The 15,465-nt window shown below is 32.8% G+C and overlaps 1 protein-coding gene across 1 annotated transcript; it reads left to right on the top strand.

The window, feature by feature from the left end:
• Positions 1–8,463: 8,463 nt before the first annotated feature.
• On the top strand, positions 8,464–15,419 carry LOC109798080 (BSD domain-containing protein). Its single transcript, XM_020358287.3, has 6 exons — positions 8,464–9,003; positions 9,079–9,182; positions 10,364–10,461; positions 13,909–14,123; positions 14,420–14,469; positions 14,876–15,419. The coding sequence occupies exons 1-6, from the start codon at positions 8,655–8,657 to the stop codon at positions 14,924–14,926; spliced, it is 867 nt and encodes a 288-aa protein (XP_020213876.1). The 5' UTR covers positions 8,464–8,654; the 3' UTR covers positions 14,927–15,419.
• Positions 15,420–15,465: the final 46 nt, after the last annotated feature.

Here is a 15,465-nt window from a genome sequence, read left to right as displayed (position 1 = left end):
CTGAGTGTAGAAATTCTCAATCCTCTCTATGAGAGTTATGTACGCACTCATGTCAGAAATATTACCCATCTATTAAGCCTAAAGAGGCTAGGGAAAGATTACTTGTAAAGCCTGGAGAGGCTTGTCAAAAATTACTCATTGGGGAACTAGAAGTGGTTTAAGAATACTAGCATTGATAAGTGAAGTCGACGGGCCAGGAGTGGTCGAGAATACTTGGGAAACCAGAAGTGGTTTAAGAATACTAGCGTTGATGAGTGAAGTCGACGGGCCAGGAGTAGTCGAGAATACTTGAGGAACCATAAGTGGTTTAAGAATACTAGCGTTGATAAGTGAAGTCGACGGGTCAGGAGTGGTCGAGAATACTTGGGGAACCAGAAGTAGTTTAAGAATACTAGCGTTGATGAGTGAAGTCGACGGGCCATGAGTGGTCGAGAATACTCAGGTCCAGGAGTGGACGATAATACTCAATGTTCTTCATGTTTGATATCTAGTGGAACCCTTCAGTTGAAAAAGACTGGATGTAGCTCAATTGAGAGAACCAGTATAAAAATGATTGTAATGTTTTACTTATATCTCATACGCAAACTAATCTTAATTGTTAAATCTTATCAAAAACCTCGTCCAATGATTATTCTTCATTAAAACCATTTCTTAGACGAAGATGCAAATTTGGTTTAGCAAATTTATTACACTAAAAGTTTCATCCACTGCCTGTTCTCCAACACAACTATATTTAGAAGGAAAATGCAAGTATTTAAATTATTATTATAAGAAACCTTTTTTTTAATCAGACGGTGAAACCCCCCAGACTGAAAATGATCCTGTTAAACCAATCTTGGGTAGTTTCTGTTTAGCATTCACTAATATTATTTTTACTGGACGAAAGAGAACCTTAATGAAAAAGAGACTTTAAAATTCCTTTGTTCACAAACACACATATTCAACCCCCCTTCTATGTGTATTTCCGCTAACTTCATATAATTCATGGCACATGGGTGGAGAAGAAAGATCAATACTGTAGTCTTATCTTGGCTAGCTTGACGCTTCATAGCCTTCTCTTTCATCAACTTTTTCTTAAGCCATGGATAACCCCCACGAGTCATCACAACTGCGGCGTCATTCTTTGCCTAAATTTCTTGTGCCTTATTTCTTTTCTCCTACAAAAGTATCATATAATGAGATTAAGGGTAAAAAAATATAATATTCTCAATAACACAAATAACAATGCTTGTAATCCTAACTTACCAAAAACTCTTTAGTCATTCTAGACACTACAAATGCGTTCCATGTATCTTGGTCTATAGTTGGGTTTTTATGACCAGGAAATTCACCTTTCTTTTTTTCTGAAAAGGTAATTGTTCATGAGGCTGGTCTTATATGCCCTCCACCTCTCAACCATAATAGAGAGGGTCTTCCTTCTCATGTCCTTTGTCCTAGGAATGTCCCAAGTTTCCTACATGAAATGATAACAATGAGTTAGTACATGTTAATATCCTAATGAAGTTTAATAATGAAAAATGTTGAGTATAAATGAATTTTACCGTAACATTTGCCCAAATATGGTTCTTGGCAGCCTCTTTTACATGATCCAAATTAGGCAATAAAATAGAAACCTTGGTTCTAGCAAGAACCCTCATGGTACTCATAAATTGGGTAGATGAGTCCCCCGTAGGTTTCCTAGTGATCTCATCAATATCAACATGCAACCTCTCCTTATGAAGGCGTTTGGATGTGACATTCCTCATTCTAGTGGGACCTTTGACTTTTTTCTTGGTTGTAGTTTGTGTGGAGTCTAAAGGAGAGTCTTGATGTTCATCCATATTTGTCTATTGACACAAAACAAAATAAATTACAAGTCATTAGTATAAATTGAATTCACAACAAATAATACTTAAATGACAATAAAAATAAAAGTATAAATAGAAGTAAATAAAAAAAACTATAATAACCTATTTTGGAAATATGATTATGTTTGAATGTTCTCCCATATTCCTTCCTGATAATCATCATGAGTGGCATGTACATCATCTTCTTCATTAATAGTTGGCACACGTGTTGACAAAGAAGGAGTATCCATAATATTAATCGAATCTCCAAATTCATCACCTACATTGTTACACTTACCTTGTAGAACAATTGACCACCTATTGTTAGATGGATCAGTGACATAAAATACTTGTTTTACTTGGATAACCATGATGAAAGGCTCTTCCTTATGACCAAATTTATTAAGGTCAACCAAGGTAAATCCAAGTTCATCAATTTTGACACCATTGTTACTATCAACCCACTTGCATTTAAATAAAGGTACTCGAAATGGACCATAATCAACCTCCCATATGTCTTCAATAACTCCGAAATAACACGTGGATGTTATGATGGGGTTCTTATCATTTTTTATTGAAAAATGCATAACTATCATAACACCACTATTTTACATGGTACTTTTTTCATCTTGTGCCTTTGTATAAAATGAGTAATTGTTAATTTCATATCCATAAAAAGTAAACATATCAAAGTTAGGTCCTTAAGCTAACCGTTGTCAAGTTTCAGAAACATTTAAATCTGTCCCAAAATTCTTTTTAAACCACTCTGTGAAAGTCTTGTTATGCTCGTTCAACACCTATTTCTTAGGCATTCGAGGGTTGTTTCTCTTCACTAGGTCTTTGTGGGCATTTAAATAAGGAAGAACCTCATCATTGTTATTCAATATATACAAATGCGCTTGAAGCACTTCTTCTCGCATCATGTTTTTCAGTTTTATGCCTATTGTACCTTTCCCAGCATTTCTTCCCTCATGACGAGTCTTAGGAATGCCTATTAATTCAACTTCAGACATGTATTCAGTACAAAACTTAATTGTTTCCTCTGTAATGTACCTTTTTATGATGGATGCTTCAAGACGATGTTGGTTCTTCACATACCCTTTTAGTATCTTCATGTATCGCTTAATTGGGTATATCCACCTCAAAAAGATAGGACCACACAACCTAACCTCCCTAACCAAGTGGATGATTAAGTGAACCATAATGTCAAAAAATGAAGGAGGAAAATACATCTCTAATTGACACAATTTTAGAACATCTTCATCTTCTAGTTCATCCAACTTTTGAGGATCAATTACTTTATTGCATATGTCATTGAAAAATAAGCAAAGCCTAATTATGACTTATCTCACATTTTTAGGTAAAATGTCACATATAGTGATACGAAGAAACTGCTGCATCAGTACATGACAGTTGTGATATTTCTAATTAAAATGTTCTATTATACATATCTTATCTAATATATTTATATTTTTGTAAAAGTATTTTAATATATTGTTATATTTATCAAATTATTGATTTATCTATAAGAATACTAATAATATTATTAATATTAATTTACCAGTAATATTATAATACTAATAATATATAAATTTTATTTATTTAGTAATAATAAATATATATCATTTGATACATTAACGAAAATTATAATATACGTTAATTTAAAGAGGCAAACAATTGTATAATTTTAAAATACTATATATATATATATATATTAAAAAATTTAAATTATTAAATTTTTAATGGGAGAGATTCAAATCATACAATTATGATATTTAAGGGACTAAAATCGCACAATTACAATCTTCTAGGGACTAAAATTACTCAATTAAAATCTTGGGGATCAAAATTGCACAATTACAATACTTAAAAGATAAAAAATACAATTAAGCCAAAATTTTAAATATTCATTACTTACCTTTAGGGAGTAAGAGAAGATATTAAACTAAATAACCAAATACATACATGTATATAAAAGTAATAATAAATTATGTTTCCATACACAAAATATAATACTATATATATAGTTGTCTAGAATAATAATACTCTCCTAGTGTCGGTCAAGCACAATTAAACAGTTACCCAAGATTGTAACTCTAACACCAAGACAAAACTCCATATCCCGCAGCAGTTATAGCAACTAGCTCCAACATAACCTTGATCTACTCCAATACACAGTATGATCATTACAGTCCATCCACATGGAAATAGAAGGGTAAGCCAGAGTTCAATAATCAATCATGTAAGCATAAGAATAAACATCTATGTTATACCATCATCAAATCACCAATCATTTTCATAGAGTCAAACAATGCACTCTATCATACAACAATCATGCAATAAATGCAACTCATGATAGATATCAATGCATATTAATCATCTAATGCGTCATCATGCATTCATCTAAGAGATCTCTCTAACAACAGAGCAATATAAATGAAATCTCATTTTACCGAAACCACCCCAATCAGTTTCACACCCAATGTGCCCATATGATCACAGCAAATTGGGATATTAATCCCCACTTGGATTTACTCGGATGATGCCACTTACACACTTGAAAGTCTGATTCCACCGTCTAGAATAGTACAACTGGGTATAGGCTTACCACGACCTTGGCATGCATTATCAAGTCACTTGTGGAGTTTTCCCATTGACTATCTACAAGGAACCACGCACCTTAATATATTAATAGATAAATTAATAATTTCATAAACATAAATTATTATATTTTAATAATTTTTACAAAAATAATTATATTAGAAAAAATAAATATATCATAAGAAAGTTAATTAGAAATATCGATATATAATTTCCCTTATTACTACTGGAATGACAAAAGTTATTAAATTTTTAACAAAAAAGACTAAAATTATACAATTACGATACTTAAAGAACTAAAATTTTTTAATTAAAAATTGAAGGGTCAAAATTGTATAATTAAAATACTTGAGAAATTAAAATTGCTTGATTAACATTTGTAGATTAAAATTGTAAAATTACAATATTTGAAAAATAAAAACATATTAAATTTATAAATTTATTCAAACGGTTAAAAGAAATCGATAAAAGTTTGCAGAAAAAAAAAATAAGTATCTATTTTTGTTTGATAAAACTCGATTACACCTTATACAAAAGTTAGTGAAAACATGGTAGTTCTGAACCATATAAAGATTTCTATTAAACCACATATGCTAATAATACTGATACTTACTCAATAAGAAAATAACATATAGATTTGATGTTAAAGATATATATATTTTGAAGTATTACTTGATGAGATAGGCAGTTATACTCCCCCATCAATGATGTGAGTGATACGAAGGACGAGTTTATGAGTATGGATGAGAGAATTTTTATCCATTAAAGTGTATATGAGACTATGGAAGCATTCTTTCTTTAGTCCTTACGTATACTAACTTCTAATATAATTCAATATATCGTGGTTTCAATTCTTCACCCTTACTCATTCCACCTTTTCAATGCCATAATTTGAACGTCTTTACTTGGACCAACATCTTGTTTACAAACTTGGTCGAAGTAATATTAGATGATGTCTCTTTAAATAATATCTCATATTCTAATTTTGTGTATGAAAAAAACATAGTTAAAAAGGGAAGTTCCACTAAAAATAACCAGCTAATAGAAATTCATCATTAAAAAATTTGGTAGGTATCTCATATTAATAATATAATTACAAAAAAAAATTAGAAAGAAAATTAATACTTAAAAAAGGAATATAATTATATTTGTAAACAATATTAAACATTTTAAATTAAAATTTAAAGTCTTAGCAAATCAATGTTTGCATATTCAAACAAAAACATCAAAATTTTAATGTTTTACAAATTTAAAAGTCCAAAATATTAACTAAACATCAAAGTCTTAAATCTTAATGTTTTTGAATTTTAAAAGTCAAAATTTACAAATCATATATCAAAATTTTAATATCTTAAAAATAAATATTATTAAATTTTCATGTTAAACGGGATTGTCCATGGATTCCGCGAATTAAGCCCATCAAGTCTAGGAACTTCATGGACCTAGTTGGAAAATTCGTTAATTTAAATATCTTTAAATTTTAAAATTTAAAATACACCAATCAAATATTAAATTCTTAATATCTTAAAAATAAACATTATTAAATTTTCATGTTAAAAGGGTTAGCCATTTGACTCCACGAATTAAGCCCACGAAGTTTGCAGACTTCATGAACCAAGCTAAAAAATTCATATATTCATACGAATTTTAAAAAAGGTGAGCCCATAGTTGTGTAGATTGTGGGTTAAACGAACAAGTCCATAGACCTTAACTCATATACCCCAATATTGACTCATCATACTCATTTTACAAATGAATTATTTTTTAATTAGTGTTTTTTTCTTAAGAAATTGGATATGGACCTAACACAACCTTACAAAATTGATTTGTAAAGTGAAAAATATTTTTTACTTATATATATATATTATTATGGTCTTATTTTTAGTTGATTTGAAATCTTTAACACACTCTCCTCACATCGTGGAACTAAACATCTCAAATGTAAAATTTACAAGATTAGACATTTGCAGTTAATCCGATTGTCCGGTAACGAGTGACACAACAAACCTAAGCCAATTTTGTAGAGTTAATATAGGGTCTATAAATTAAACCACTTTCTTAACATTTTTTCCCCATCTTATATACATTAGGTGCATTTTCTTTTCATCACTAGAAAGATAACAAAACAATACCTAACAAAATAAACGCCTATAGAATCAGTTAAAACAATAAACATACTCCCAAATAACAAAATTCTCCTCTAGAGAGATGAACTTTCTTAGCTAGCCAATCTATACATTAGTTACCTTCCTTATAAATATGATTAAAAGATAGTTACTAAGCCTCATCGGTAAGGATCAAATTTAGTTTAAACAAAGCATAAGATGACAAGTAGAAAAACCTTTTGTTATAAAATGGAGATCTGTCATGGAATTCCTATCGCAAACAACATTTTTGAAACCTACTTCCTTAAACTAACTAAAAAACCTTTCTAGATTGCAACAAATTTTGTATTGATGTTTGTTTAGTATCTTCAAAGGTCAAAAATACAATTTTTTTAATACATCAAAATTACAATAACCATATCAAAATTTAAATTTAAAACCTTAGACGTATTATTTATTTCGGTCTTTGCCAATAATATATTGTAGATTAAGTGGGACACAAATATTTTTTTTCAAATAATGTATATATGTTTTTAAATAATTGAGATATTTAAGAAGATGTATTTTATGTTTCCTAATCTATCACTCTTAAGAAATAATTATATTACTTAAATAACCTGATAAATTAGTTAGATATTTTATATCACATGTTTGGTGGATTTTACCGTGGGTATGTTGAACAAGTGGTGCATGGGTACACAAGGAAAAATAGTAGGTAAATGTGGAAGTATCCAGTCAATTAAAATTTTATAAAAATTATATTTTAGTCTTCCAACATCAAGAAAATTGAGTCTTCCTTCACCTTCTTTTCCATCACCTCACAATGCAGCAAGAGGAAGAAAACACATCAATTTCACGACCTTCCTCGATGGCTCCGAGGTGTTTGAGATGGTCGCCAAAATTTGTTACAGTGTAAAGATCAACCTTTCCCCGTCCGATGTGGTTGCGCTACGTTGAGCCAACGAGATTCTCAAAATGACTGAAGAGTACTTCGAAGACAACCTCGTTTCCAAGATGGAGAGATTTCTCTCATAGCACGTACTCAAGAGCCTCAAGGACTCCATCAAAACGCTTAAATCGTGTGATAGCTTGATGCCTATAGCAGAAACGCTTGGAATCACACAGAGGTGCGTTGATTCTATGGTTTCTAGAGCTCTGTCTACGAATTTTGCATTATTTGGTTGGCCGGTCAGTGACGCTACTTTTGCGTCCAAACAGGTCCTCTAGAAAGAAATTGATGGTGTCGGAAGAAGAAAGACAACCATAGGTGCCACCACCAAAACAATAAGTGTGGTGCCACTTGTTTAGGTGTCAAAAATCACTCAAATGGATTGCTTCGAACGGTGATTGGGTCATAAAACGAAACCCTCAAAAAGATTGACAATTAAAAAAATAAAAGGACTGGTCTGCAATTTCAAAATCTTAATCATAAAAAGTTTACTAATTAAATATCTCAACCGTTTATTATTTTACTATTATATCCACGATCAATTTTCATAGTGTATAAATACACGAACTTGCATTACTGATCTTTCATAGAATTCACCCACATGTTTTTGGAGACAATTTATTTAAAGAAAAACATATGATTATTCTTACCATGTACAAAAACGTATCAGGCAGTAATAGTCATACTATTGCCAACAATATTAGTTTCAAATTTAAGAAACTGAGAAGTACATTTGGCAAGAAAAAAAAATTATTTAGGGAAAGTTTAATTATATATATATATATATATTATGTTATAGATATTATATAACATATATAATATTTATTTAAAATAACTAATAATAATTTTATTAAAAATTATTTATAAAAAAATAATTTTTTTATATAGATTAAAAAGTAAATTTATGAAATTATTGATATATTTATAATTAAAGTAGAATGTTTTCAAGATAAATTTATGATATTTAATAGAATGTGTTGGAGATAAAATATATTAGATTTAAAAAAATAGAAAGCAATTAAAGTTATTTTTTTAATGAATAATCAAGTATTGTGTTGAAAAGGAAAGCGAAGAAAAATTTCATGCAGTCCACTCCTTCTCCCATACGCTGTCGTATCCTTCCTCTTCTCTCTCTCTTTCTCTCTCTTCTTTCTCTCTCCTCCGGTGCCACCAATGGAGGATCTCTGGAAGCGCGCCAAGACCTTCGCCGAAGAGGCGGCGAAGAAATCCCAATCCCTCACTCCGTCCTCCTCTCGCATCGCCGATCTCGTCTCCGAAACGGCCAAGAAATCCAAAGAGCTCGCCGCCGAGGCCTCCAAGAAGGCCGACATCCTCAAGACCGCCGCCCTCCGCCAGGCCGACCAGATCAAGTCCTTCTCCGACACCATCGCCTCCGCCGCCACCGCTCCGCCTCCCGCCGCCGCGCCGCTGGATTTCGAGAAGTTCGGCGTCACCGACGACCTCAGATCCTTCGTCAAGGGCCTCACTTCCACCACGTTCCAGAACTTTCCCCTCACTTCCGGTAATTTTCGGAAACATGTTTGCGTTTTTGTTTTTGTTTTTGAATGGTTTGAGTGAGTGCGGTTGGGAAATGCAGATGAACCTGAGGGCTCTGATGTCTCCACTGTGGGATCCAATGTGAGGAAGGATCTCAATGAGTTTCAGGAGAAGCACGCCACTCTCGTTTTAACTACTGTTAAGGTAAATAAATTCACATTTTTTTTTTTTTTTTTGCATTGGATCCCTTGTGTGGGGAAATTGCTTTGTCTTTTAGTTTATGTTTGTTTGTTTGTTTATTATTATTAGGCCCTTTGGTTAGTGTGATTGTTATTCCTTTTGAACAAAGAAGATGGACATTGACAACGAGGGAGTGTGATTGCTTTGTGATGCTCATGCATTTCACTTCATATGCTTGTTTTTGTAATGTGGCAAACGGAAGTGAAGAGAAAATGCTCATTTTTTTTTAATAATAGTGTGTCCTTCTGATAATCCGTTGCTCTTCACACCTTTACTTTATAGAAAGGTGATGAAAGCGTGTGTAACTGTGATAGTATGTTTGATATAGTGGTTCTTTGAAAATTATTAATTAATCGTGTTCACATACATGGTGAAGAAGAAGCTACACTGGATTGTGGTGGTGATTTGATATCACTCTTATGTGAGTTTTGGTTCCCACTGTGGAACCAGCGTAGAATCCAACACACCACGAGTCTTGCAGACTAAACTTTCTTTTCCAGGGAAAAAAATGATGCTTGACTGATAGGTGAATGACTGAGAGTTTCTTTGGGTAAACTTTTACAGAAATACTTCTAAGAGAGAAAAATAGCAAAGAAAAATGAAATAAGTTTTTCTATAAGTTAAAATTAGCTCATGCATAAGTTAATCTCTAGAAGCTTTCTTGTATTAGTTTCTCTAAAATCTTATCTTTAACTTATGCACAAGTTAGTTTTAGCTTATGGAGAAACATATTTCAAATTTTCTTCTTACTTTTTTCTCTTATTAGTGCTCCTATCCAAACATGAATGTATTTCCCTATTCATTTTGGTGATTATTTTCATTACATGTTTCTTCTTTCTTTCTTTATTGGTTGGTAATGGTTAGGGTCGGAAATGAGTTGAGTGTGGTTAAGCTTGAAACTCTGTCTATTGTATCCATTGGCCTGTTACCGTGTGATGATTAGTTAAGTTTTATTTCTTTGTGACATTTGTTTGTGATCAAACTAATTCATTAAAAGTAACGCCTACCTCTCTAATATTACAATAATGTGTTATCATTTACCACCGCACCAGTAATATAGCATGGAGACTTGTGTATTTGAAAATGCAGTTATCACAAGCTTGCTAATATATAATGCTTTATGTATTATAATTACTCTGTTGCAGGAAATTTCAAGATTGAGATATGAACTATGTCCACGTGCTATGAAAGAAAGACACTTTTGGAAGATATATTTCACACTTGTCAACACTCATGTGGCTCCGTAAGTGCTGTATCATGCTAATAATTCATATTCTATGTCAGATTTATCAATGATGGTGGAAATATATTTCCATTTTGTGAATTATTATTGTTGAACTCCACTCTGATTTTTTTATTCTTCAAAGAATAATATACATAAATAAAGGAGGTACAAGAAAGAAAATTAGAAAATACACTAGTGATCAAAGGGAAATCTTTTTTGCTGGCTTGTGTTATGTATTTATATTTTAAATCAAATTGATCTAGAACAATGTTAAAATTATATAAATAAAAAGAAAGTTAATGTGGTGGAACAACTTCTTGTTATAATTATTCAGATGTCGTACAAACTGATTAGTCTTTAATTTATCTTATTTTATATGCAAATGCGTGTTAGGATATGTATTCTTCTATGAAATCACGATTCTAGATATATACTATTATAATATTAGATGGTTTCAATGGGCCAAACTGATCATTCTGTCTCGTGTCAAGATTCACCTGCTTTGTATGTTGAAATTGATGATACTAATTAATTTTTCTAGGAAGAAATGGTTTATGTCTGGTTTAAATTTTCAAATCTAGTTGCACATGTATTTGCCAAAGACCCTAATGTATAGACTATATATCTAGTTAGCTAAGGCTTCTTACTATGAAGCAATTAAATTTTATTTAATAGAGTCTGGTTGGTGTACTGTCTGGATCTGACTTGATAAGCCTGACATGTTCCCTTATCAAGGTCCACTGCTTCTCTTGAGCTTAGAGCTTAAAGAACTTTGTACCACCTGGGTACAACTCAGTCAAACCTGATGTGTATTCCCTTATCAGGCTTCATTGCTTCTCTTGAGCTCACAGCTCAGGGGGTGTATATTGTCTGGATATACCTTAAACAAAATCCAAGAGATACTCAAACCATCCTATGGCACACACTAACTATTTGAGCCCTCCAGCCTGATAAAAGCTTCAGCCCTATCAACAAAGCAGACAAACCCCTAATTCTGTATCTACCTAATTCTGTATCTACAATAGGTTGATTCTCAATGAGATCCCAAAATCAATCAAACCAACACCTCCCCCAAGTTGATATCAGAACTGATCATGGTTTATGCTCCCATAAAATTTTCCATCAATGTACCCCCCGGTATAAACCTGATGGAGAAGGTTAGGAGAAGTGGTAGGTGTTCTTCTCCTTAGCTCTCCTTATGCACGGATCTCCTTCAAGGAAATGGAAACCAACGAAATGAACACTTGATGGATGAAGGATTCACGGATGAAGATAGGCCTAAGCCTTGGATGGAAGCATCCAAGCTTAAAGAACAATGGAATGCTCACTTCAAAGAGAAGGAAGAAGGTAAGTTCCTAAGGTTTGAAGGAGAATTCTCAAGGTGACTTTGATGAAGAAATTCGGCAACTATGGCTCTCAAATTTCATAAATGTCAAAGTGAGTACAATAAGGTGAAGGAGGGAACATATAGCTTCCGAAAATTAGGTGGACACTTGGCGCCACATGAGTGGCCACCATGTTGGCGCCAAGTTTTGAATTCAAATTTGAATTTGAATTCAAAACTTGTCACACATGTGTATGACCGGTCCCATGGGTGCTTGGTGCATTTGGCTTTGATTTAGTGTGCATTTAGGGTTGAATTTAAGTCACACATGTTCAGCCAAGGTGGCATAATCCATGTGACTCAAAATGCAACTTAAATGCATGCTAAATTAAACCTAATTTTGCCTAATCCTCTTAAACTAATATTCCTCCTTAAATCCTACTCTAATGACCCAAATACAATGGTCCAACAAATACAATGGAAAGGAAAAATTACAAGAATGAAAATGAGCCCAATATTGGGTACCAAAAGCCCAAAGGCCCATGAAGCCCAAAACTAGGCCCAACAAGCCTAAAACCTAAAATGCTACTCTATGTGGTCCAAAATACAAGACCAAAATATATGATACCTATACTAACATGATGTATACAAAACATATGAAATTAGCTATACAAAATATGGCCCATGAAAAGTTCAACTTGGGCCTTCCCAGGCCCAATGGGCCCGATGGGCCCTGACTGGCCCAAACTTTCATGTCTAGCCAACTCCTCTTGGATCTTTGAGTATGTCACCTCTTGCACTCCAAAGCATGATTCCATCAAAACCCATGAGCAACTGAATGTTGATTGCATCTTCACCCTTTAGACTCACTGGTGAGGCTAGTCTAGGCCACCCTTTCTGTGCTAATCTGGTCAAATGAGAGTCTTGTGCATTGTTATCAATCCTGGATAGTGGCATGGAGTGCCTGACCCCAAAACTGCTATAACAGGAAAGTGTATAATGAAATGACCACTATTATGAAGTTTATAGATATAAATTAAATAATTTATTTTTATACATATATATATAAATGCTCAAAAATTAAAAAAAAAAAATTAAAGACATTCATAATTGATAATTAAAATTCATAATTTTAAGTCAAAACACAGAATTTAATAACAAGAGTCAAGTAATATATAAGGAAAAATAGAAAGTATAGCAAGAAAGGGTAACCAAACCACATTCACCAGTTCCTGATGCTGAAGGTGAATGTTACAGCAGTCCCTGATGTTGATGGTGGTTGGTGAACAATGTGAAGCCAATGCCGAACAAAAGAGATGGCAATTTTTTATTTTTTTCGCAAAGGTTTGATGCCCTTCTTGGAATAGAGAATGCCTAACCCCTTACATGGGAATGAAAAAGGGCCAAAACATATGCCACTTGCATTAATTGATTTCTAGTTTTTTCTTCTTAAAAATGAACTTGAACGAAACATTGGACTATGTCATTCACATCTTCAAATTCCAAAGAATAAATTAATAAAGCTCAAAACAAATGCTCCCTAAGATGATTTATGGAATGTATAGTCAGCATGGGACATCTATTTCAGTGTCTTGAAGAATGTCATTGTGGATTTCTTGCTAACTATAAATAAGATGTGTATGCACTTTAATTATATATACCTGCTTCTGCATTCATTTTTTTTTCCAAGCAGTTGCTGTTGAAGTTTTCATTTGTGATGACTTCTGACCATGACCATGTCTAGATTTTTCAAATATAACATAAGAGTTTAGATTCCAGTGTATGGCTTGTTTATATGGGATTTAATTCATAATTTTGTGTATTTTTCCTCCTGGCTTCATGAAGTGGGTTTAAGCTGCGTTTTAGCCCTTGATTCTTCTTATGTTGGAGCTGTAATAATATAGACTTCCATCTTTATTCATGTTTGAGGAAGCTTGAGTCAGTATACTTCCATTGTGCTTTTGATGTGGCAGGTATTTAATATAGTAGAGGATAAGATGAATTGAAAAAACTTTAAAAACCAGAAAAGTGATGATATTCTAATATTTGTGAAAATGCTAACTTTCTTTGTTTTTTTTGTTTCAAGTGTAGTGTTATAACATTTTTTAAGTCTCATTCAATGATTATAATGTTACAATCAGGTATGAGAAGCAATATATGGAGGAGGTTCAGCTTAGAGAAGCAGCAGAACAGAATGTGGATACTAAGGTAGAGCAAACTGCTGTTACTGGAGGAACTGGAAAGGCAGTAGCAACAGGGAAGAATGTGAAGAGTAAATCTTCTAATTCATCCTCTACCGAGCAAGACTTGGATACATTTCTTCTTGGAGATCTTGAAGACAGTGATGATGCTCCAGGTATATTACTCGGTTTGTTTAGATTTTGTTGCAGAAATATTCAGTCCTAACACGACTTTGAGTTTTTCATCTAGGATCAGTTACTTAAAGTTTACACATTATGTAGGAATTTCTATGTGCAAAAGTATGAGGCATTCCACTGTCAATTACCATTATGATTCTTGAGAATTTACTTGATTTTGAAGTGTTTGGGATGACATTGCATTTGATGGTTAACTAGATTTATCTGTCATCATCTTCTATTAACTTGTCCCTGTCTACCTTCATACTGATTAATTATGGTTTTCCTCTTTCAGATGATGGTGAGGGCAGTTTTGATGATGATTTTGACAAGATTGGCAATTCTGTAAGTGCTTTTTACTTGGATCCACTTTGGTTTTCTTCCATTTAATATATAGTTTGGACACAAGAAAACTGCACATTCTCATGTGATTGTTAAAATAAATACAAATAATATAATATAAATATGTATTTTCTGTAAAACCGATATTGTTTGTTAGTAAATAGAAGAGAAATTGGGATTAAGAAAAATGAGAGAAACTATAGAGCAAGTGCACACACACACACGGAGAATAGCAGGGGAAATAGAAAGATCGGGAGGAAAGCATTTATTGGTGATTGAGGTGTTTTTCAGATATTTACGAGAGTCTATTTGCATAACTGAACTCCCTCGGCATTGATGGAAAATTAAAGATTCATGCAGCTTTTGTTGATAAGATGATTTTGATTTATCATGATATGGAAACTTTCAGGATGTTGAAGATGAGAAACATGTGAAGAAAGCAACTGCTGCAACAGTTTAGGATGCCCAATTACTTTTGGTTGATACTGAAGTAAGAATGAACTTTGCTGCTTGCAACTAGCCCTGAGATATCAGTGAACCGTTAAAGACAAACGGTTGTAGCAGTGTGTAGATTTGGTGAACTGGTCGGAAAACCTGAAGTAGTTCGTCATTGTTTATTTGTTTACCTTAATACCCTATATAGTGGCATATAAATTCATGGTAAAGTGGTGGTGGTGAGTCCTGTTATCTTGTACAGTTGACCCTATTCGTTGTTGTTATTGAAGTTCTTATTTGATGTTACTTTTAGTGAATAACAAGAGCATATTGATTCTCGGGTTTGTTACGTGCTTGGCGTTGTGGTTAGGGTAAAAGGGGTATTCAGTTAGTGAATTGTTTTGGGACTCTTCAAACATGTTGCTTCTTTTTCTTTCACTGAAAGTATAAAATTACATTTCTGTAATTTGTTAAAGTTCTCTTATATTAATGTTTACGTGCAGTCCTATTTTATTTTATTTTATTTTTCTCTGGCCAGCTTCCTGACACTATTAACGGTATTGG

The sequence above is a fragment of the Cajanus cajan genome, chromosome 11 (genome assembly GCF_000230855.2).
Source record: "Cajanus cajan strain Asha chromosome 11, NIPB_CcT2T_4, whole genome shotgun sequence".
Classification (NCBI taxonomy): domain Eukaryota; kingdom Viridiplantae; phylum Streptophyta; class Magnoliopsida; order Fabales; family Fabaceae; genus Cajanus; species Cajanus cajan.
Note: the sequence above shows the minus strand (reverse complement) of the source record. Positions and strands in the feature narration are given on the sequence as shown.